We start from the raw sequence: 25,446 nt of genomic DNA on the forward strand, positions 1-25,446 counted from the left end.
ACGCCTACTTTGAATCTTTATGATGTTTTGTGCAAAACTTATGAGAGAAATCTTGTTCTCCTCCTATGAACTCTTTGTTATTGAGAGAGTTGTATATCATTTTTCATGTGAAAGTTGTGTGATAACCTCCAAAATGTTGCATTCAAATATTGCTTTTGCACATAATGTCGTATTCATAGGCAAACAATGACTCTTTAACAATTCTCTACCAACGACACTTTACCAATTCCTTGACTTGTTCATAAGTATAAAAAAAGAAAGGAATGTTGCATGATTCATATGTTGTTAGCTTTGATAAGTTACAGAGTTTCGGGTGGACATGCATTGGAGAATAATCATCTCTTTGTGTTTTACCCAATCTTCATATGAGATCATTCTCTCCCTCTGTCATGCACAATTCCGTGAGGTTAAGAAACAACAAATGCAAACACATATGTGGGAGAAAACTTATCCCAAGCAAATTTGATAAAGTTGCAAAACCACAATTCATCCAATCTTCCTATCAATGAATTCTTTTTACTAGAAAAACAATTGCCTAATTCAAAACAATCTATTTAGTAAACAAATACATCTGGCATCATATACATATGAAAGCTTTAGCACTTAAAAGCACTATTCATGTTCATTCATCCTCAAAGCCCCATGATACACCTCGTTACAATAACAACCATTAGATTCATACACATTTCAATTTTAATTTTCACATCTTTGCTTCATTTGATCGGTCTCATATGACATGGTCTAAATTTGATATTAAAAGACATTGATCTCTCTCTTTCTCTCAAAAGCATATGCAAATATGCTCCATGACTAAGCACTAAGCACTAACCTATATTTCCTCAAAAAGAGATTTGAATCTTGCTAAAGATTTTTGTTTCTATTTGACTTTATGCATTGTCGAAGAATTAAGTAGTTTCTTTCATTGATGACCCACTCAATGTTGTATACCTTGTATTGTTCAAATGTCATTCATTGCATACATCAATAGGTTCACCTAATGCGTTTATCATAAGATGCTGAGTGATTGCAAAACGTGAGGTGGATCTGCATTTGACTTTTATTCCTGTGCCTTTCCTATTTTAGAGGAATAGTTTTTGCTTATTTTCCATTGATGAAGTGGACACAATGCATGAGAAGGGAATAGTTTAAAGAATGTTCCATCATAGAGATTATGACATTTTTTATACATGCTATATGAAATGGATATCAATTCCAATCTACAAACATGGGTTCGTTCCAATCTACAAAAATGGGTTCGTTCCAATCTACAAATATCACAAATACATATGTGACGAGTGTACATCCAAACTGTACACAATTATACGAAAAGGTATTCATGGTAATCACATGGATATCAATTATATCATGGACTTTTGCATTAGGGGTAGTATAGGTCCTACACTTTTTGAGTGGTAATTTATGAATATCACAAATACATATGTGATAAGCATTACATTCAAATTATACATGTTACACGAAAAGGTATTATTGATGGTAAACATGTGGATATTATTTCATGGGCTGGTATTGGCCTACCCTCTAAAGCTTGTACAAAATCATCCTCCACAAAAATAACTCACTTATTGACAGGGATATCACGTGTTCACTTCATGAAATGGCAGACAGCTACTTCTTGTTGCTCTGCAAAATCATCCTCCACAAAAATCACTCACTTATTGAGATGGAAATGCTAATTATCATTATATTGTAATTAGTGGTGAAACTAACTACTGTCATGATTGAAGTTACAACAATTAATATTCTGACCAGTAAATCATAATAACATTGTTAGTCCTCAATCAAATAAATAGCACTGTCATTGATAATACTAATAAAAGAGAGCATGCAATAAGAGCTATTGACAATAGCCAATGTTCTAACTAATGAGTTAAATCAAATTATTAGCTGTGCCCAATGCCAATAAACGTATTGCTAATTACAACATTAAAAAACAATACTAGTTACTATGATAATTACCTCTCTAATCACCTCAATAGTGAAGGTTTGATTTTGTGGAAAATACTAAAAAAAAGTAATTTAAGCATCTAGGTATGTATAATTAATGACCCAAGCAAGGCACAAGGTAATAATACTATGCAAAATAGAAAGGGCGTTTATATCAATGACATTCCTGTATTAATAAGAGAGTAATATTGATCTTCTCCTTAACAACAATAAAAACTGTCATGAGCCCACATAGACTCACACAGATTCTACGATAAAAGTTAGAATCTGGAAATTTCTTACAAAAGAAATGGAAATCAACCACATTTACCTGTGGAAGATTGTAAACAAGAAATAGCTGTTTCTATTTTATTTTATTTTTGCTGGAATACCCATGTAATGATTTCCATATATATATATATATATATGGACACACACATACACAAACGCACGCACTCACGCATTACCTGAATACCTGTCTTTAGTCCAAATTTGACATTCTCATCCATTTTGAAAAATCGAGGATGTTGTCCAGTAATTACTTAAATGTTATGGCCATTTAGACCTTTATCTACTAGAATTGCCACATAATCATGAGAAAGTGGTAGCATGCACTATTATTTACCTTTTGTCAAAAATACATATTTATGTAATGGTTGACAAGGCTATCTATCTATAATATGAATTCTAGTCTTTGCTTTTTCAAAGAATTCCAAAGGTGGGTTTTTTCAAATTCTATTTGTCGCCTACAAATATTGGAGATTTGACAAGCCTGTTTTCTACTCAAAAAATTATGTCAGATTTCAACATTAGATATTCTCAAACTCTAATCTCTTCTGACATCATAAATCTACCTCGTTTCCATTTATATAGCTCAAGTCTTCTATGTGGTTGCTATGTAATGAACTATTTACTTCTTTTTGAGAGAAGATGACCTTTTATTAACTATATAATATTTCCGTCAGAATTGCCGCTTGACCAAATTATGAGCTATGTGCTTAGTCCCATTCTCATTATTTGCCCAGAAAATAACCAATGTTCATATAATCAAAGTCATGGGGTGTATATATGCATGATGAGCTCTCAATTTTCATGTGAAGGTCAGAGTTTCAGACTTCATTGATCATTCCCATTTGCAGTCCATATAAATCCCTAAGTTGGAAGCATGTTTTAAACACTATTTGTTTTTAAAATCAACAACTATGATACTAATGATATGCATTACATACCTACTATGATGTTTATACTTCTCAGCCAGTTGGACTGTTCTTTTGTGTTGTCATGTCTATGTTTGCCACTGGGAAGTTCCGCCACAATGCTGCCAGAACACTGCCAAGTATAGAATGGCACACACTTGAAACTGCACAAGGCACTGCTGTCAAAGGGTTGCTAAAGTGTTGATTTGCAAGCACAACCCCTAAGACGGAGTTCTGTAAAAACATCAAAGCTCAAAATGGTTAGAATCCCCTGCCCTGGTCAATTAAGATAGCCTACTAAATATGAGATTTTGACCATAGGGGAAGAGGGTGTGGGGTTCTACAGCCACCTGTCCATCTAATATATTATTTTGTTTTTCATTATTATTTCCCCTAGTATTAAGCCTAGCCTCAAACTCCTCAGGTTAGACTATATATTGACCCCTATCCACATACACCACTAGCCCTTAGGTAACTCTCTTAGATCGGAGTGTATAAATGGGTCATTCGTGATCTTTATTATATCTCGTGGCTAATAATTAAGCATGAGTAACACTTTTATTCTCAAAATATGTGAAAAACATTTTTAGACCATTTACTTGCATGCCAACTTCAATTGAGATTGTCCGAGCTATGGAGCTTTCAAAACCCAAACTCTTTGACAAGACAAAGCCCAAGCAAAACCCGATAGAATGTAAGCAAACCACTGCTAGCACTATTTGTCCTCCTGAAGCTAAGATGGCTTGAGAATTTTGGGCAATAGCACTTGCACATAAACCAGCAACCGCGATGATAGCCACCAAGGGTGCAAAAGGCGCAACCTTCTTCACAATTTTTGGAAAGTAATGTGCCATAGCGACTCCTGTCATGACTGGAACAAGAACCACCTATGACAAATGAATAGCAGAATCAGCATGCATCAATATGCAACATAGTATGTGAGTTCAACAGCAGGGATCTTTAAATGCCCCTTTTCTCTGCAACATTTACATGCAAAAGGGCACCATTATTCACTTCGAAACCAAGATGGATTAATTTTAATCGGAAGAAAATTGTGGAGAGATTTTCTTTTCCAAATAAACCTACATATGAAATAATGTTTTATTGAGGAAAGTTACACAGGTACAGAATTTTTAACTCAAAAACTCCAAAATATTTCACCAAATGCCCTAAAATCTCAGAATTCCCCCAAATGCCTTAAGGAACCATCAAAAGATAGAAAAATGGGACAAATTGAAAAAAAGAACATAAAATAATCGGTCAAATAGCACATAAATGGGAAACAGGGGACAAATTGATCATATTATTGCTCAAATGGCACATTTATTTGCTTGAGAGGTGGTTGACTTTGGTATTTAAGGGAAATAATTAAAGTTTTGTATCATTTAAGGAAATAAAGGAAAACAAGGGAGTTTGGTGAGTCTTTTCACTTTTGTAAATAGGTCGTGAATGCACATGATATAGAAGGTACATATCAACTTCCATTTCTTGTTTCTTGACCATCAAACATACATACAGTGCAGGAAAGATGGAAAACTTGCCTGAAGAGTGGACATTAAAAGGGCAACCGCATCCACAGCAACATATTGCCCAGCAAGTGTTGCCGTCAAGAAGGGAGTCATGACCTAGAAGTTAATTATCAGTTTAGTTATTTTATGTAGAAGTATACATGATATCGCTAAAGATATAGCTCCAAAGGAAAGGCAATTAAATGGCAAATAATGTGCTCTAGCATATATGAAACTTTCTTTGGCTTAATCTCAATTCAAGATAGTGGCATACTAAGCTAGGATTGACATACCACAGCCAAAAAAGTACTAGCAGATGTCATGATAACAGAAAGAGCCACATGTCCCCTGCATTTGAGTAAAGTGTTAGTTCAGGGAATGTTGATGCGATACACCTTACAGCCAGCATTGCAAATACAAAAGAATACAGAAACTTTACTTTCCGAAACCACAAGTCTTCCTACATTAGAATAATAACACAATCAATAAATTTGCTCACCGAGCAAGGTAAGTAACCACATTACTTGCTGTTCCTGCAATTAGAAACGCTAAGGAGTTATAATGTGATTCAGATGGGCATAGTATCGCTCTGCACCATTGTAATCTGCAAGCAAATGTTTATAAAGTAAACTGCATCTATTAATGAACAAAGGAGTGCTACACCTTCACTGGAAACTTGACTATTCACTCTATTACAAAAAAAAATTCAGCAATAAAAGGGATGATCTTTATGGACATAGGGGTTATATGTATGTTTTCAACTGTAAATAAGATTTGGCTTTTAAGATAAAGAGAGAGATAGAGAAAGAGAAGGACCGCCTGGACAACATGCAACCAAAACCAATCCAGCAGCATAATATGAAGGAAGCTGAAACAAACGACCAATGATTGCACCTGCACTTGGCATTACCTATTTAAAAAGTTGGAAAAAAATTATTTCCCATTAAAATTCACCTATTAATCTGTTATGCAAAAGAGCAGAATTGAGGATTTCTATGCAATTGGAATAATTTCCCACATTTTAGGCTATGCGATTAGTCATACCACTACCCTTTTCAAAATTAATTGCATTAAGGTACAAAAATGCCAAGCACATGCCTGCAGACACAGACATGCTTTGGAATTGAATAAAGGGGAAAATCCACAAAAATATTGCTTTAGACCTTCGAACTATAGATCATAAGCTCATTTCTGAAAGAAATTTTCCATAGGCAATTCATTATTTCCCATTAAAATTCACCTATCAGTCTGTTGTGCGAAAGAGCAGAATTGAGGATTTATATGCAATAGGAATAGTTTCCCACATTTTAGGCTATGCAATTAGACATACCACTACCCTTTTCAAAATTAATTGCATGAAGGTACAAAAATGTCAAGCACATGCCTGCAGACACAGATATTCTTTGGAATTGAATAAAGGGGGAAATCCACAAACAAAATTACAATTAAGTGATTCAACATATTTTAACTAGAAACCAGTAAAAAAAATATATGTGCATCAGTATCCTTTGAAACATGCCAAGAATGGACACATGATGTAAAATTGGTTTTGTGCTTGACACTCCCAGAAAGATGACACTTCTGAATATTTTAAGAGTGTGCTTTCTAAAAGAACTACCGTATAAATACATACTGTGTATTGAAGGATAATGCCAGCAACAAGCTCCTTCGGCATAGAAAAAGCCGCCCCGAAGTCATCAACCGATAGTGTCATTCCCATGCCTAAAAGATTCATGTCATTCATAATTCATGCAAACGTTTGCCCAGCTTATAAAAATGCAAGAAACTGCATAAGTTCTTCAAAGATAGGAAGCATTCAAAAGACAAAATTGCTGCATGCTTACAGTAGGAATATGGTAAAATACAAAACAACATACAAGGAGACGGAGGATTAGCTTTCAACCTGGAATCTATAGGCAAAAAGAACATTTTTCTTACTGGTTGCCAGACCTAACATGTGGTGCTTATGAGCTCTTCTCTATCCCTAGGATATAAACCCGTTGAAATAAGATAATAAGAGCTCAAATAATATGCAAGAAGTAAATATGATTCTAAAATATAACAGTGATTATTTTTGGCATGGAACATAGAAACTGGAAAAATATGAGCACATGTAATCTTGCCGCATGCTTACAGTAGGAATATGATAAAATACAAAACAACATACAACTTGGAATCTATAGGCAAAAGAACCTTTTTCTTACTGGTTGACAGACCTAACATGTGGTGCTTATGAGCTCTTCTCCATCCCTAGGATATAAACTCGTTAAAATAAGACAATAAGAGCTCAAATAATATGCAAGAAGTAAATAACAAATGATTGAATAAAATGATGAATACAATAATCTAAGAAAGAGCAACGATCGATGTGGTATTGCATCAACCAAATACAAAGAATTCTTGATTTCTCTCATTCTTTAACCTCCAAATGGCTTTCTCATTTTCTTCTCAGCATTGTATCGGGGACTAGAAACCACTGTGGACTGGATCTTCAAGTATATGCATCAGTGTTTTGCTGTGCTGGGCTGATGCTCTAGGTCAGCCAAGAGAAAATAATACTAGTGACGGAATTAGATTCAATGAAGTAACATGCTGATTATACATCAATTATACATTATACATCACCAGAAGCACAAAGAAAATGACATTAATGGTGAAATCTCTAGAGTTTTTTGGTTCAACAAGGAGCCTTGCTTATTATACATGATTATATTGTCCTGGCCTCGGGTTCATCATTCAAGGGAGACCTTGTGGTGTGAGAAATACTGATGTCTATAATGAGAGCATAGGCATGCTATCAAAGGTCATGGTAATTGCATAGTTAAGTGCGTGATAAATGCCACTACTAGATTGTTGCTTATCATTCCCGATTAATACAATTGTAAACTTCTAAGAAGCAGGGAGAATAACGTGATAAAATGTTATTACCAACACAATATAGTGATGATGTATCTTATTTATTATATTTAAGTTACACGATCCAACTATTAAGAATCGTTACAAATAGAATGAAAAACATTCCTGTCATTACGAATCCAACATAGTGATAAGTGAATAATAAGCTCCTATTCCTAGCAATCATAGAGAATAAAGTGAGAATTACTTAATACTAACCCAACATGGTGACGATGAGGCCAAACATTTGCCACCCTCCCGTGATCCAAGTGAACGCTTGAGGTCTTGCAAGCGCAGAAAGGCACGCGATGGCGACCCACACCGGGAACGAAATGGATAGAAGGTCAACCAATTGCAAAAGGTTTGACATCCATGGCGGTGACAAAGCATGTGCTGCTACGTGTCCATCCTCGTGTGGGCCCACCTCTCCTCCACTATCTAGCCTCGCAGCAGAGGAGAAGGTAACAAAAGGCTTTTTTCCAAGATAGCTAGGTTCCTTGGGCACCCCTCCAAGAGAAGGGACTCTGGGGACCCCAAGAAAATTAGGGCTAGGGTCTGCTTTGTGTGCCGCCACGTGGAAATCCATGTGTATGCCCCTCCATCCTTCTCCTCCTCCATCGAACCTCGCGGAAGAAGGCTTGTTTTGTGAGGAGGCTCTGAGAAATTTCCGATTTCCTTTGCATGGTGAGGAATGTCGAATTTGAGGTCTTCTGCGTAAATGCAGCAAAGCAGATGAAGGAGATGGAGTTCGAAGAGAGGAGGGGAGAGAGGAAGGGGTGCCTTGTGAGGAGAAGTGGCCTGGAAACAGAGAAGCCATCTCGCTCTGTCTCTGTCACTCTGTCTCAGATTACTGGTATGATCAGTAATCAGCAAACTGTAAAGGTAGGAAATGTCACTTGGAACATGATGGCACTAGCAAGTAAGTGAGTAATTAAGTAAGTAGCAAACATATGTATATGTAATGTAATGTATATGGGCTGGAATGGGATGGATATGTAAAATAAGTAAGTGCGGAAGCTCCGAGAAATTTTCGGTTTCCTTCACATGCTCCAATAGTGCAAAATGCCATGTGATGGGCGGGATCTCGTCGAATCTTGTGTCGTGTTAAATGACAAACATAGACTTCTTCTAGACATCTGTACTGTGGAGTTTTTATAGTCAAAATGGGATAATCTGCGCTAAAGTGCCCATGTGAAAGTATTGTCTCAAGCGCTCGGAAAATTAGGGCAGTATTTATGTATTCGCATGTGTTAACACGATATAGTGTGTAGTAGTGGTAGTAGTAGTAGTAGTAGTAGTGTGCTTTACTAGATAGATGGTGCAAGTTTGAGTTTCAGGAATGGGTTTTGCCTTCTATGAGGTCATGAAAAATGATAAATCAAGCATTCTATGCCTAAAAAATGGCTTTACGACATCGATATTGGCAGATATACCACAAAAAGTACAATAAACAATGGCATTGCTTATTGATTACTAACTAATTTCAGTCAGATTTTGATGGTATTAATACGAATATCAATGTCATATAGCTTGATACATATATATAACTTATAAGGTGTAAGGTCAATTTCATAAATAATGTAAAGAAGCAAGAAGTGTTGCGGAAGGTGTGTGTACGTGTGCGTGTGCGTGTGTGTGTAAGAGAGAGAGAGAGAGAGTTGAGGATGAACAATCGGCCTTCTCTTCGTCCATAAGTGATAATTTGACCTTCCTTTTCGATGAAGCATCCTCCATCATTGAACTGAAGTTGCATGCCTTGTTCCACAATCTAGCCGACGGAGACCATATTCTTCGTTATTGGTTGGAACATGCAAGACATTCTTGATGTAGGTCTGATTGCCCTCTTCGCCAAAAGGGACATTTCCAACATGTTGGATGGGGTGGATTGTGTCATCCCCTATTTCCATATAGCTGGGTTGTTTGGGTTTTCGCAATTCTTGGAACCAATCTTTATGAGACATCATATGATTGGATGCACCCGAGTCAACAAACCATACATTTTCCGAGTTGGGCACAATGTTGTCATCGAATTCGCTCTATGTCGCATCATGAACATTCCACCACCATCGTCGTAGTCGGAATTTGAGGCATAGTTACTAAGTTGTCAGCTTGTGAAGGTCGACTCACTCTTCTTCTTCCAACACTTTGCCTCGTGATGGTCGAATTTACCACAATATCCGCATTGGACGGAGATTGTTGTTTTGTCAATTGGGTTCAGCATGATTGCTCCCCCTTCTTCCAGACGTTACCTTTGCGTGTTTGCAACGTCTTGCTGGTAGTAGAAGTTTTGTTCGCGGGGTTGTTCTTGGTTGTGACGGCCTTGACTGAATTGGCTTCTTCTTCCACGACTTTGTCCCCTTCCTCCACCCAAGTTCAAATAGAGCATGTGTCCTTCTTGCACATTGCTCCTCGTTTGGACGTGATTTTCTTCGACCAATAGCATCGATTGGAGGTCAAAGAATGAGGGAGGATTCTCCCTTGTGAGGACAACCGACCTTATTGCGCTGAACCGAGGTGGTAGGGCACCGAGGCATATCGGCACCATTTCATCGTGGTCAATGTTGGCATTTATCGACTCGAGGGAGTCGCACAGCTCCTTGATCTTCAAGGTATAGTTGTCAATTGACATATCCCTCTGTTGTATGTCGTTCAAGTCTTGGCGGAGTTGAAGCTTTCATGCGGTTGTGTTGGCAGTGAATATCTTTTTGAGGTTCCCCCACGCCTCTATTGACGTTTTGGCCTCTTAGATATATCCAAGCATATGATCATGAACGCATGATGTAAGGCAATACAACACGCGACTCGCCGCTTGCTCTCAGACTGGGTGGTCGGCATGTGTCGGGTTGGGTTGATTCTCTTCTGCTCCCTCAATATAACCCCAATAGCCTTGCTCGACAAGGTATTGGTGCATCTTGTATTCCCAAAATTTGAATTTGTTTCTATCGAGTTTCTCGGTGGGAAGAGCACTTCCCATCTGAGTATTCATGTTGATCAATTTGTATGGTGCAAGTTTTCTTCTTCTTCTCTTGATACGTGTTGTGCATGTTGCTGCTACAACGATCGTCCGGTTCTTCGTGAACGTGGGCTTAGACACAACACACGTGGATGAAATTGGATCAAGCTACGCAATGCTCTGATACCATGTAAAGAATCAGGAGTGATTATGTGTAGCGGAAGGTGTGTGTATACGTGTGTGTAAGAGAGAGAGAGAGAGAGAGAGCACATAGTTATACAGAAAACCAGAAAACTATATTAACAACAGAAATAAGATCACCAACAATTATAAAGAGAAGGGGAAGGTGCTTATGTAGTCACCTTCTCTCTATGTTCGCTCATTACAACCACCACTTGCAAGAGAGGTGGAGACTTAACTATCAACTACATATGTGTCATAGAACCTTAAAGTTCTATGACACGATAGTTACTATACTAGGAGGTGGGGTGTTCACAAACTTGAATATATTAAGGTGTGTTCCCACACTAGGGAAGTTGAGTTTGATTCTCAACAAATAATAAATCAAGGAAATTGGTAAATTCACAGTTTTTTCCGTATTTTCACAGTTTTATTTTTTTAGTTCAGAAATATGATTATTTGCACCCATCCCCCCAAAAAAACTGTGAAAATACGGAAAAAACTGTGAATTTACCAATTTCCTAAATCAATTATTTGACAAATAACGTGATTCACATTATACATATGTATGTTGTAAAGAATTTGCATGAGTAAATATGAAATATATATTATCTTACTTATCATAATCGAGATTCGAGGCTTGTTCATTTCACCACATTTAATTCAGAGAAGATGAAAACTACCCTATAAGTTAATGAGAAGAAAATGGGTCTAATATAAATAAATAAAGTGCATCGTTGAGTAATATTGTTTATAAAGTACACTTTACGTTTATTTGTTTACTAATGAATTGCTTATGGCAATCAATAATCCACATTAGATATCACCCCAATTATAATGGCAAATGATCATCACATGTATGAATGATGACAATTAACAAACTCATTAAGTCGTTGATGTTTATATAACCATATCGCCAAATACATCTTAAAATATAGGCAACGCTTCTAGCAATTGTCAGTTATACATTAGTCGTGTTTATTCTGAGTGGAGAGTCTTAGATTGAGGTTGCATTAAGTGCCAATGTCAAAACAGGTTTTCGATTTTTCCAATAAAGATGTTTTAAGTGACAACCAAATGAAAATAAAAGATAATTGATGAACTAATTTTACATTCACATCCATGTATAGTTACAATTTTTTGTCCAAAAAAATAACTAGCTAAACTGATGATCATGACTCATACAAAGAAATTAAAAATAAGCTTAGAAAGTTTGATTATGTACATTATATGTTTTTAAACATATAGGTCATGAGATCTAAATTGTGATGTGTAATGCTAGTGTATGAGTAGACTGATGTACATGTACTGGTTGACAATAGCAAACTCAACAGATATTGAGTTGGCTCATAGGTATGCTGATCTTTAACCCTAAAATTGGTCCTATTGAGAATAATATGCAAGCTTCAAAGGTATTTATTTTCCATTCTTAAGAAATATAAAGACTCGATAGTTTGTAAAGCCTGTTTATTATTTGAACCTCATGATAACAAAGCATGTTGTTATATTTACAACAATATGATAATACAGTATCTTACGCACCCCTTTTCTTGTGTCTCTCTATTATTTTCCATGAATACAATACATTTAAGCATATGAACTAGTAATTTATATTGCCCTAATGTTAATGAAGGATGCCCTAAAGCTATCACATGAAAAGGTGTTATGTATATTGTCAAGTTGATCTTTTTTTGGCACACTTCACGACAAATAAGTGTGACCGTTTTTTACAATTACTCATGTTTAGAAGTTGGAATATGTATTTACATTATCCATTGCATGTATGAAGTTGTTCTTATGATGGCATGCATCTTTATCATATCAAACAATCAATCAATATCTCTTTTCCATCATATCATGGTAATTTTCATTATTGCCATGTTACTGGTTTACTATGTTTAGTTCAAATTCAAAGATGGGCTCGTTACCTAAATACACTCAAGATCGGTTAACATTTCATAGTTCATGCCGGCCATTGACCTTTGAATATGACCATTGACCTTTATGTATTTGTGTCTCTCCTTCTCAAGCAATCGTAGAGTTCAAAAGGTACAAAAATTATAACTTGTCGAAGACCTCACAAGAAAGAAGGTAGACCCCCAAAAAGAGAATTATTGCAAGGATTTCTTGGTTGGTAGATCGAGGAAGCAAGGCTATCAATTTTAAAGTTTCAGACTTGAATGATGACAAATATCCTCTCAAAGCCTATTTCGTTTTGCTTTCCAAGGTAATGGAGTGGATATCACCTTTAGTAACAATAAGACGTAAGACTTTCCACTTATACCGCCTTTGTCCTTTATGGAGAAAGGATTGCATACAAAATGTTTTCTCGGTCCCATGGGTCTTTGTTGGCCTCCCATGGACCTTAATATATCAACATTTTTGTCTATTTATCGTAAAAAAGTATTATATCTCTTTCTCTCTCTCCAATTCATATGTTGTATAAACATCTCTCTAGCACATGACCTTTGAAACTATTATTATGTAGAGGATCTTTGCTAGTAAGCAATGTGGATGCTTTGTAAAGAAACATTGATGTCAAAGGGATCATCATATGAACCAAGAGGATCGACAAATATAATTGTGATCAATATAATGCAACCGATTCATTACACTCTTCCATAACAAAAGCATCTATAATACTTATATATATATATATATGATCAATTTTTCATGTCATGTTTTGCCAAGTCTTAATAATATCAAAGCCCCATTTTCTAAATCTTACCTTATGAAATTCTAAACCAGAATTACGCAATTCTTCAACATTATAGAGACATGGTCACTTGAACATTAGAGCGTGTATTGACCTAAAAAGAGAGAAATATTGTATTGTATTTGTTTCAATGTGCCTAAAATGGAAGGGAGTGTAGGCTTATCACATGATTAGCCATCATTTATACAGAGAAAAAGAAGGCGCATTTAGAGTACAGGAACAAGAAGGAAACAAAATATAATGATCGAGTTTTAAGTATAAGAAAAAGAACTTTTGTCAATATCAGATTTAGCCCTTTTCATTATGCACATGATAGGAACGAAAAAAGGTAATGATTAGATTTTTAAGTGCCCAAACCAACTTCTTCTTCTTTTTTATCACATCGAGAACTCTCTTACTACGTGATTGGCTTCACACAGTCTTGTCTCGTCGAAAGAAGACATGTTATGTTGCCATTGAGTGGAAGTACCATAAGGCAACATGATATAGCACATGGTAAAAAATCAAAAGAGAGAAAAAAAAACCCAACAAAGGCAATTATCAAAATTTGTATAAATGTCTAGAAAGCAAAGGGGCCAACAAAAAAGGCACTGAGGGGAGGAAAAGTGTAGACCTAAAGGAGCATGGTTATGAGGGAATTGCCAATTTGCCATGGCTTGTTATTAAGAAAAAAGCCACAAGCAATGGATGGGTATCATTAAAAAAATCTAACTAGCCCACCCCCCCCCCCCCCCCCCCTAGGGTTGTAGGTGGGAGAAGGAAAGAAGAGTAAAGTTAAAAACAGATGAAGAAGGGGGAGGAGATGAAGAAAAACTAATAGAGATGTCATGCAAAATGATAATTTGGATAGGGAAACCAACAACAAGGGAAAGTGTGTGTATGTGTATGTGTATGTATGTATGTATTAGTATGTATGTATGATGATTGTTTTGTGGTGATGTCACATATGGATGTGATGAATGGGGGGTGGGCCATGTATGCATTTGGGGGAAGGGGAAGGGGAAGGGAGTTTTACACATGATGTTAGGAAGAACACTAATTAAGATGGCATTAATTTGTGAACTTTACATTATCAAAAACCCAAAAGAAAAATAAAACAAGGATTAAATGTGGATGGATGATTATGCTTTTATGATAAATGGTATGACATGCATGTGGGTGGGGTGGAGTTGGTGAATACTAGATGGATGGGGTTATAAGGTCCCCATCATGATGCTATGCATCCATATAATTCCATGGCATTAGACATCGTCCCATCTGGCCACTGAATGGGGGGGGGGGGGGTGGGGTGGATAGGGACTCATATCATGATAATATTCATGGAATATGGTGGATTTTATGCATTTCATTGAGGGGGAAGGGGGATGGCATGGATGTAGGTGGTGCTGTATATGGCATGAGGGTATGCTGGTATGCTTATAAAGAAGATGGCGATGAGGAAGGAGTTAGATTGATCGTCGATGCACACGGAACATACATACCCTTGCATCGATGTCAAAATATGTCCGAGAGAGCATGCTCGAACGAAATAATGCGACCGAAATATTCACTTGTGTGATTACGGCATGCGAGAGACCATCTAATATGTAGCATGTAAAGAGGTTGGCATTGTGCCTAACAAAATCCATGATCCATCCCATATTGATGATAATGTTGTTGTTGTTGATGATGATGCTAAATGGTAATGGTAATGTTGATTGGTAATGATGATGATGATGATGATGATAATGGTAATGATGATGATGATGGTAATTGTGATGGTGATGATGATGATAATGATGAGTGTGAGATCATAGCTAGCTAGACCCATGCAGATGCAGAGATGAGGGGTTTATTGTACCATCCTAGCACAAGCCTTTCTTGTTGTTTTGTGAAGTTGAACCCTGAATTCTTTACTAGGCATGAAGCTTGGCTCTCTGCTGCATTGCTGAAATGCAATGGGGAAAACCCGGCTTTCTGTAGAAGCATACGGCACAGCGGCGGCGGCGCTGATGTAACATTCGGCAGCCGAGAACGGTAATTGCCACCATGACCATCACCTCCTCCTGCTCCCACCTGGTTCCGTGAGCAGAAATTTATATAAGCTTTTGTGGTGTCCGCTATCTCGGGCCCAAAGATCATGCTCTCGATGTTGTGGACGGCCTCGGGCATGACATGCTTCCCCGACTCGTGCAGAGACTCGAATACGCACGCGTAGAATTGTAGCGATTCTAGGAGAGCCTCGGACCCCGCAGTCTCGCTCTCCGCTAACACAACCACCCTCGGCTTGAGCCTCCTTATGCATTGCAAAATCTCTGATAGCATTGTCTCGGAGGACGCCAGGTCATTGAGTCCGCCCATCATCCTGGCGGCCGAGCCGTAGCCAAAATTCACTACGACTGCCCCGGCCGCCTCTGACTTCGTAAGTCCTTGGAATTTCCCTAAGGGTATGGCATCCACTTGCAGATTCAAACCCACCTCATTCGCGAACTGAAGGAGATTCTCTTTGGCTAATTGAATCTCCAATGCGTCGTTATCTTGATTTGATTCGTCCGTATCTGCTGCTGCCGTGGTCCGTATATCGTTGACGATGGTCGTTATCTTGAGCTCAGAGCTACGGCCAGATTTAATGCTCCGTTGCGCAAATTCTTGCATGAATGAGGCCCATTGGCCTCCTGCGAAGCCGAGCTCGAAATCGATGACATGAACACGATCGTCCCCATCGGCTAACGCGTCCAAGATGGCTTGATTCGCAGTGAAATGGGCAAACTGTGGAATGAGAGATGTGTCGAAGAAGCTCTTGTAAGCACTCATCTTGTTGATGATGTGATCCATAGAATTGCTTACCGGAGGAATCGCAGACGATGCACCCAGTAATCGCTTGGCGAAAGCTTCCTTGAAATGGAAGATCGCACGATGGGACGGTAAATAGTGTTGCCCTAATTTGGGATTAATGCTGTTATATTCACTGCTCCTTGTGGGAGAGCAAATAATGCTGTTGGTTTGTTGATTGAGCCGCGCCAATATCGCTTGTGCTGTTACAAGGTCCCCTTGACCTGCTGCTTGGGCAGCCAAAGACAGGTGGTGCTCGGCGAGAGAGAGCTCGTCGAGACGCACACGACGCCCCACGATGATATTATGTCCACCATGTGGCGCCGGTCTATGGCCAGGATGAACATTCATATGGCCAATATGGCCGACCTTATTCATCATTGACGCAGAGGGGTCATTAAGTGGCCTACTAGTGATATTACCACCACGTTCCACTACGTTTGGCGGCCATGGGTGCTTAATTGGCATGTCCGACCTAAAATTACCTGATGGGCCTAACTGACTATAATGATCAGTGGGTGCGAATTTGTGTGAAGAACAAGAAGATGACGAGGAAGGGAGGATGGGGAAAGGGGGGTTTGGATCCATAAGGTTCCGTGGGATCAATTGTCCGCCATATAAGCCGGGCTTCGCATCGAATGCCGGAGGTGTGATGAGGTTACAGGGCGGCGGGCTGAAAGGACGAACCGATGGGCGGGTCGAGTTGTACGGGCCCGTAGTGAATTCATGAGGTTGCGATGAAGAAAGATGTGGTTGAGGATGGCGTTGGGAATGGTGGGGGGCAGGAGGTTGAGGATTATAATTTGTTATTCCCCTTGTAGTGGCGGCTGAGATCGAGCTACTGCCGCCACTCACTCCTCCTCGGCTGCCGCTTCTATACAAGGCCTGCATAGCTTCATAAAGATCGAGTTGCGCTGCCCCGCCCGCGTTGTTTGGTGCACTCGTGGTGTTGCGGGCAGCCGGAGTGCTAGATATAGCTATGGGCACCGCAGGATCACCATGATTACTCACAAGCTGCTTCGGATGATGCTCTTGAGGTGGAGGAAGCCATGAATTGTTAAGTAGTTCTGATGACAGATACTCAGGCGCAGCCGCTGCTGTGCCTATGAAAATCTCGTCTAAATCATCGACCAATTGGGCACCACCCGCCACTAATTTCTGATCAGCTTGCAACACCTGAGGATTATACAATTCATTGTTCCAATCCGAGGCGCCAAGCTGCCATTGAAGCGCCGGCCCGACATTGCCTTCGGACAATTTCTCGTGCGCTGTTGCCTGTGAGTAATGGTTGCCGCCGCCTTTGGCCGGCCTAGTGTGAACAACTTCACCTAAGATGTTTTCCTCCTCCTCTCCGCCGCGATCTCGCTTCCGAATCCTGCTATAGTTATAACTACTAGACATCACACACGCCTCCAAGCTCCCATCTGCCACTACATGATCAGCAGCATCACCACTTACGGCCACAAATTCATCCTTGCCCACGATGTTCACATGTTTCTTGACAGCATTAAACCCTGGTTCCATCCCGACCCACGGCCCGCGGCGCATCGAAGTGTCGACATGTTGCCAGGTAGCGCCGGCGATGGTTTCGCAGTTGTCCGCAGCCGGCTGGAACCCGTCCCCGATGATGCCGCTGCCCCCACTACCTCTGATACCATTGACATGGTCATCGGTTGGCCGCCCCTCGACAGCCACAGCTGACGATACTCCACTCTGAAGATCAATGGGCGATATAAAAGATCCCGACCCACTACTAGTAGATGTAATTTTAGTAGTAGTAGAAGAAGGAGGAGGAGAACCTGAAGCAGTAGAAGAGATTAGAGTCGATGAGTGCGTCGATGATGTGGAGCTGGAGCTCGGGCTCGGGCTCGGGCTACCGACGATTATATTATAATTATCGAGGACTGAGGTTGGCTCGAGAAGAGATTCGGGCCAACCGAATTTGTGGATGGATGTCGGCGGCTCAATCTTTGGGCCGGCCGAGCGATCGGTGGCAGGGGAGATCAGGGCAGGCGTGAGATGGTTGCTCCTCCGATGACTATATGCATTCGCGGGTGCGCTGCCGAGCATCCCGATCATCAGAGAGACAAAGAGATGAATGGGAAAGGCTGGAGATAAGATTTTTGGGGGGGGCTCTGAGGAGATTTGGGCTGGTAATTAGGACAGAGCGGGCGGCAAATTTGGAGGGATTAATTAAGGAGTAGGGTTGTGTGCAACATTTATTCAGATTCTAAGTGGATGGAATTTGGATTTGGAGTTTGGAGATGAGAGAGAGAGAGAGAGAGAGAGAGAGAAGGAGGGCTCATGAGCCTAATTCCTGCTATTGAAGATTACTATGCATTATGATGGGTGATTATTGTTGGTGCTGCCTTTCCATTTTCTGAAAAGCGGCCTCGTTCTGTCTTGTCTCTACAGAAAACGGGAGACAAAGATGTGTGTGTGTGCTCGGATCCATGGATAGAAAAGCAAAAAGCAGCAGAGTGGTGTGAACAGCCCCCCACCACCCACAGCAGCAGCAGAGAAAAAAAGCAAAAAATCGACTCTCTCTTTCTTCACTTTCTGCTCTCTTCATCTCTCTCTCTCTCTCTTTCTCTCTCTCTCTCTCTCTTCTTTCTTTCTTTTCTGGCTGTCCCCTCTGTGTGTGTGTGTACAGAGTGTTTTTGTTTTCCTTTTTCTTTTTTCTCAGAAATTCTTTCTCTCTCTCTTTTCTGTGGGTCGCACGTGAGCAAAATTTAGGGCCTTCGTGTTCTTATTAATTTTACTTATTATTATTATTATTATTATCTTTTGGACAGGCAGGCAGCCATTGGCCATATACATACATATACGTTCGCCGGTAACCCACCGGCCATTGGCTATGTACATATTGGTGCCGGTAATTCGCAGCAATTCTTTTCTCCGGTTTGTTTTACCGTCAGTAGCCAGTAAATACAAATAAAATCCGCCTTGTTGTAAATTGGAAAACAAAAATGGGGGAAAAAAGCTACGACTTTTCTCTCACACTATCGCTACATATGTATGTATTTTTGCTTTCCCTGAGGAAAAGGAAGAAATGACCGGCTTTTAGCCCGTCCGCCCCGGCGAGATTCTCCGAACAGCAGCCCGCTCTCGTCGACCGAATTGGAGTGACGTCAGCGTCGTTTCATGAGAGAAGCGCGAGATTATGTATACAGTATAAGGACCGTATGACAGTCCCTTTTTTTTTTGTTTTTGTTTTGGTGGGTCTCGCTTCCCCGATAGGCGGGGGATGTGTTGGTCATTTTGCTTACCGGGAGCAGCCGGTAAATTCCTTGCCACGTCCACTCAGATTTGCGCCTCGAGATCCGTGAATTCTGTACAGAGCTCTTTTGTTTTACTACTTTTTTTTCGGGGGGAGGAGACTGGAGCTCTCCGTCTCTGTTTATTTTTATTTTATTTTTGCGTCTCTGCTATTTATTTATTTTTTGGGTTTGTGTTTGTCGTGGGGTTCACCCTTTTTATTTATTTTATTTATGTTTTTGGCCTGTGCTGGGTGCTTTTGTATGTTTTCTTTTTTTCTTTTTTTCTTTTTTGCTTTATCGGTTTTTGGGATTTTAGTGTATTTAGGGGGGCGGGGCTGAGCAGCGCAACACCCGCTCCTTTTTCTGCGAGACAGAGAAATAAAAAATCAATACATTACAATGTTTTCACTAATTGTTTTCTTCTTCTAAAAAGAAGTGTGTGTGTGTGTGTGGGGACCAATGAGGATGTCAGAGACAGAGACAGAGACACAGAGAGAGAGAGAGAGAGTCTCTATTAATAATATATGCATGACCATCCATCGTTTCTTCAAACATTATTACTTCATGAATCCTCATACAATGTATTCATTTATTTTATATCTATGCGCTGCGCACACACATACACACACACACACACACACACACACACACACACACACACACACATTGGAGCTCCCTATTTCAATACTTTAATATAGAGGATGACATGTCACCCTCTCTCATGTCACAGTTCAAATGCCTCTCCTTATCATTCGAAACCCCCGACACACTCGTGGGACATCGTCTACGTTATTTCTCTTGACAAGACCCCACACCATCGAGGTTTTGTGAGAGTGCGTGTGCGTGTGCGTGTGTGGTAAGGGGGGGTGGGGGGTGTGTCGTGTTTTCTTAAGCCTATGGATTATTATTGTTATGCATGATTAGTAAATGGGTTGAAGAATATGCATTCGGTAGGAGGAGGAATCGAGGACAATATTCAACCTGAGTCATTTAGAGATAAATAACTTTCCACATACAAGCAAAATAGGATGAGTAGATGGCCAACCAATGATGCAAGTCCATACCTCTACAGACTGATATTAGAAAAGGTAGTTAACAAACACCCTTGGTAGTATGTGTTGTCTCAACTTCTTTTAAAAGCCAATATTATTATTCATTTCACTCCTTTTTCGCTTATACAATATATTATTGATATCCATCGGCCCATTTTAAGTACCAACGTCACATAGGACACCCAAGTCTCGCACATATGATACAGTTACTAGCATTGCCTTCAATGCTTACTCGTTTCACTGTTGTACTGTTGGAAAGATAGTGAAGATGTCAAGGTTGTATTAAAGTTGTGTTTTCATAAGCAAACTACTAGAATCATGATGTGAAACTAAAATGGACACAACATCAAACCTCTTGCTCTAGATTGAACCCATGTGCTTGATACTGAACTAAAATCATTTAGGGTTCTTGTAATGAAGGCAAGATGAAACATGATGCTCCAAAGATGATGCCATGCAAATTAGCACAAGCTTCATCACCGAGCAACATTTTCATATTGTATTGAAGTGCATGTTGTCTTGTTAGCATTACCTAAAGCCAAATAACAACACCACTAGTTTTTATGATCAACACAACATCAAATGAATTGCATGATACTTGAAACAAAATCTCAATTTTCCAATTTACAAGCTTTCCCACTTGAACACCACATCTTATATGCACTAACATATTAATACATGAGCAAATGTTTCAAGATCACATCAAAATTCTCAATTTAAAAAGGCCACACTTTCACATTGTGTTGTAGAAACATTAACAACATTTGAAGTAACAAGTCACACTCACACAATAAAGTCTTCAATGATTTGCGTTGACATACTAGGAACTACAAATGACATGTAGGATCATTCCACGCTCGTGCACATAATGTGGATTATCTTTTTATTGATTGATCCTTAGTTAACCGAAGAAATTTGGGATACATAGGTCATACTCAAGCAACAAAGTTTTTGTTTATCTTGACCATGTGATAGGATTACAATCTAAAACTTAAGTTGTTCTAAGAACTGAGTGGCATAATTCATATTTCCATAAATTCCCTCATGAGCGCCCATGTCTATGTTGGGGAAACTCATTATATACTTCATCGCCCAATCAAAGTTTTAGCAAGCAAGAGTTCCTAGCCAACTTACGTATATGGCACATGATCATCCAAAACATTGTTTTACATCTACCATCATCTTATAAATTGCTCTTCACGAGGGGGGGGGGGGGGGGGAGGTAAATCACCAATTGTGAAACTTGAACCCTCAAGGATATCATGAATTAAGTTGTCATAAATCCAAGGCCAACATTGTAAATTGTCATTAGACATAGATTACGAGTACGTTGAAGACAGTTAAGAATAGTAGCTAGACATTAATTTCTAGATTAATCATCATGTCGGTTATGGTTCCACACCTTTGCCACTTGGAATATGCATAGAAGAGAAACTTGTTAGAGGCCATACTTTTATACCCATGTGAGTTTTATTTGGGGGATAATAACCAAACATGAAACTTGAGCCTCCTAGGATGTCATGAATCCAAGGCCAAACATTGCAATTGTTTTCTGACATGGATTATGAGTACGTCGAAGACAATTAAGAATGGTAGCTAGAAATTAATTTCTAGATTAATTATCATATTGGGCATGGCTCCACACTTCCACCACTTAGAATATGCTTAGAAGAGCAACTTGTTAGAGGCCATATTTTCATATTCATGTGAGTTTTACTTGTCATAATCTTTAAAGATGCCTCACATGTGGATTATGTAAGGCTTACTACATTTCTTATATTTGATCTTTTCCAGGAAAGTCAAAACAACTCTGCTTGTGCTACTCACCCCTAGCAGTGACATACATCATCTAATCATTTTTATTAGTATTGCTTCATGTCTATACCCATCTCTACTCATTTATGGGGCTTGAATGCTTGTGACCCATCTTGATGCACAAAAGATTCTTGTTGTTGTAAGCCAATGATTGTTTTTAATGGGGATTCACAATGGAGAAGTATGCTATACATAATAGTAGTTTTTTATGCAATATATTGGTCATAAGATTTCCTCCTCGGAGTGTGGCATGAGGTCCATGTGAGCTTGATTATCTTGTATGCATAGATTTGTTAGAGGACCATGTTTTCTCACCAACTATATCACATGCTTGTCGTTGGCAATGGTTAATGGATTATAGATACATGGCCATATAATCATGTTTCATATATGTGTGACTCAAATTGACATGTTATGATTGTTTTAAACTTAAAAACTTTACCACAAAATGATGATTTACAATGTTGGCAAGATCAAAGTTTCTAACAGTTTAGCACTAGAACATTGTCACGTCATGAGCTTGTAATCCAATTATGGTTGTTATGTCGGGCCTTCAATGTTTACAAATAAAGTGCAACATAAGCTCGTAAAATGACAAATAGCTTCTTCCCTCGCATGTATATTGAAAAGAAAAGTGTGGCTTTAACATAGAATTGTGTATGCTTGAAACTAGTAAAATCTTTATACTATGCAACAATAAAATGTTATAATTGTAACTACGAGTATGTCCGAAGATATTACTTCGTTATAAGCATGTCCACAATGTCATGATTTACTCACAATAGGTCAAACATGAACCTAACCATGCTTATATGCAACATGACACAAATTCTTGGAGATGATTTGAGTTGTAATAAGTTAAGGTAACATCGTTAGGGTTTACGACTTCTTTCTCTATGAGCCTATATGATATCCTCGTAAGTTTACAAATTTCCACCTTTTTCTTTTCGTTTTTCTAGTGTTCTCTATCTATCAAGTGCGACATAAAAATGAGTTGAATCACTTCTTCAAATATCTACTGAAAAGGAAACTGCCAGTCTAGCTTACGATTGAATGTGATTGATTTGACTATGATTGAAAGGAGATTGTTGTTCGATCATTGAATGTTAACATCAAATAGCTATAAAATTTTTAATTTGGCCGTAGTGGGGCGGGCCTATCGATATTAATGAATGAATCCACATCGGTGCTCAAATGTTATGGCCCTACATGAAGTATGCCCACAAGCCTCAAGCTTACCTACATTCTATTGGGCTTCCTGTACCTTAGTAATGAGAAAATCCGTATATGCATCATTCATAATGGGCCATTGATAAAGGAGAACAATGGAAATCAAAATTATATTGGCACGACAAAGCTTATGACTTCTTTCTCTTTCATTCAAAATCTTCATTTTACTCTAAACATTAGATAAGCAATTCTTTGGTACACAACATCCCCTAATATACATTTCTTGCTTGCTTGTTTTTCTCTATGAATGATATTAACACGTCCATAGATGTACCTCCAATGTAAAAAGTTTGCACAACCCAATAGTACGAGCCTTGTAATTATGTTGATAGCTTCGACATAAAATGATTCATGATTGCGGAAATGTAACATTTCTTATATACAACATTTTAACAACGATTTATTATTCATACATGATGTAATTTTCTTGTTAGCTCAAGAAAATGGAACCTCGAACCTTGACTATATCATCTAGGGATCACACATTTTGCCAACCAAGGATCAACTGAACTAGGACCAAACAACTACAATGTTGATGGATCATGTTGTTGCTTTAACATATCGGGCATTAGTCAATGTGGGCATTATTACTTGACAAGGCTCAATATGTAGCTTCCATTTGACTTAATGAATATCTTTATTAAGGATATGCACATTGTTACATATAATATATATTAAATTATCAAAACTCATGTTTGGTAATACACAATATGTTTAAGTCACATGCTTTAGAGGTAAGTTCCCATAAAACTTCAATCGCAATAAGTATTTTGTAGGGCCTTTTGCCTTTTCTTTTGAGGAAGACCCCTATTATTTATCTTGTTTTCCCGACAATGTTCAACATCGTAAACTTTTGTTGGTGAAGTGTAGCAATCAAACTAAATGTAGTGGGGACAATGATGGATTGTTTTCCTGGACATTGGTGACCATAATACTAAATGTTAGATAAGAAAGGTTGCCTTCTACATAAGCACACTTTCTTATAGATCTAAGCCCAAAGAGTTCATCTAATCATATGTGTTATGTTCAAAATTTCTGTTTACTTGTTCGCGCAAAATATATTGAGTAAAGAAGACATTATGTCCTAAAGCACAATGTGAAAGCACTGTAATTAAAACTTTATTGTAAAAACTAAACAAAAATGAAAAAAGTAAAAATGTGACAGTGCAATGCTCGATAGTAAAAAAGCTCATGCTTTATAACGTGAAGGTCGCAAGTCCAAGTTTAAAGTAGTGGATGTAATTTTAAGCTCATTGTAATGCATAAACATTTTGACTTTGAGGGCACAATACTGACATCAACCTTACTTCACTTTTCTCCCGAGAACACATTCTCATTATATCATAAGACACTTTACCATGAAAAAAGTCTTTACAAAATCCAGTTTCCACAACCCAAGGATTGAAAACAATATCACTGCATTCGATGTCTCGTAATTGATATAAATAAATTGACAGAAACAATGATCACGTTTTTAATTCTTTAAAAAGCGACAAAATTGCCCTCATAATAGATTATACCACAATCTTCTAAACCTTATGATTCAATTTCTAGAAATCTTGTGCAAACGATCAACCAAACCAGGTGTACACTTGTCCTTTATCTAATCTTTCGGCCCTTGGCTCTCTCGGCCGAAAATTGGATCAAGATTGTTAAGCTATGAGGAGTTTTGAACCCTGTGTCTCGAACGATTGCATGAAGAGATAAGCACATGATATTTATCAAAGCTAATGTAACACATTTTCGTCACACACGGTTCGTTGGATGGGCAAGATACATTTTTGGTGTCTTGAAGGACACTACATTTGTTGGATGGATCTATCTATGTATCTTAGTGGAATCATCTCTCCCTCAATAAAGAGTAAGATGCCGGAAAAGGAAAGGAA

General features: G+C 38.6%; 2 protein-coding genes across 6 annotated transcripts; both read right to left on the reverse strand.

Moving 5' to 3' along the window:
• Positions 1-1,325: 1,325 nt before the first annotated feature.
• On the reverse strand, positions 1,326-8,405 carry LOC147869820 (putative sodium/metabolite cotransporter BASS1, chloroplastic). Of its 5 annotated transcripts, none has more exons than XR_015531324.1 (10): positions 7,763-8,405; positions 6,282-6,370; positions 5,465-5,558; positions 5,148-5,181; positions 4,942-4,996; positions 4,682-4,765; positions 3,740-4,027; positions 3,174-3,374; positions 1,600-1,641; positions 1,326-1,561 (listed from the first exon to the last, which is right to left on the reverse strand). XR_015531324.1 is itself a non-coding variant. In XM_087333543.1 (10 exons), exons 1-9 carry the CDS (start codon positions 7,931-7,933, stop codon positions 3,195-3,197), a joined length of 1,041 nt encoding a protein of 346 aa, XP_087189669.1. In that variant the 5' UTR covers positions 7,934-8,405; the 3' UTR covers positions 1,326-1,641; positions 3,174-3,194. The 5 variants fall into 5 exon arrangements, 3 of the variants coding, with proteins under 3 accessions (XP_087189669.1, XP_087189643.1, XP_087189655.1); XR_015531325.1 differs by having other exon boundaries at positions 1,600-1,654; XM_087333543.1 differs by adding an exon at positions 6,853-6,898 and having other exon boundaries at positions 1,326-1,641.
• A 6,010-nt stretch (positions 8,406-14,415) lies between these two features.
• LOC147869821 (uncharacterized) lies at positions 14,416-18,329 on the reverse strand. The gene has a single exon (XM_087333565.1). It carries the CDS (start codon positions 18,280-18,282, stop codon positions 15,193-15,195), a length of 3,090 nt encoding a protein of 1,029 aa, XP_087189691.1. The 5' UTR covers positions 18,283-18,329; the 3' UTR covers positions 14,416-15,192.
• Positions 18,330-25,446: the final 7,117 nt, after the last annotated feature.

The sequence above is a fragment of the Azolla caroliniana genome, unplaced genomic scaffold (assembly GCF_043228905.1).
Source record: "Azolla caroliniana isolate FFs.n. ecotype wild unplaced genomic scaffold, voAzoCaro1.0.p SCAF_1, whole genome shotgun sequence".
Classification (NCBI taxonomy): Eukaryota; Viridiplantae; Streptophyta; class Polypodiopsida; order Salviniales; family Salviniaceae; genus Azolla; species Azolla caroliniana.

Coding starts and splice junctions, on each gene's coding strand:
- LOC147869821 (XM_087333565.1), bottom strand. CDS start 18,282: ATGATCGGGATGCTCGGCAGCGCACCCGCGAATGCATATAGTCATCGG.
- LOC147869820 (XM_087333517.1), bottom strand. CDS start 8,360: ATGGCTTCTCTGTTTCCAGGCCACTTCTCCTCACAAGGCACCCCTTCC. Junction 5,559..6,281: donor GCATTATCCTTCAATACACA/GTATGTATTTAT, acceptor CTTTTTAAATAG/GTAATGCCAAGTGCAGGTGC. Junction 4,028..4,681: donor TTTTAATGTCCACTCTTCAG/GCAAGTTTTCCA, acceptor CATTTGTCATAG/GTGGTTCTTGTTCCAGTCAT.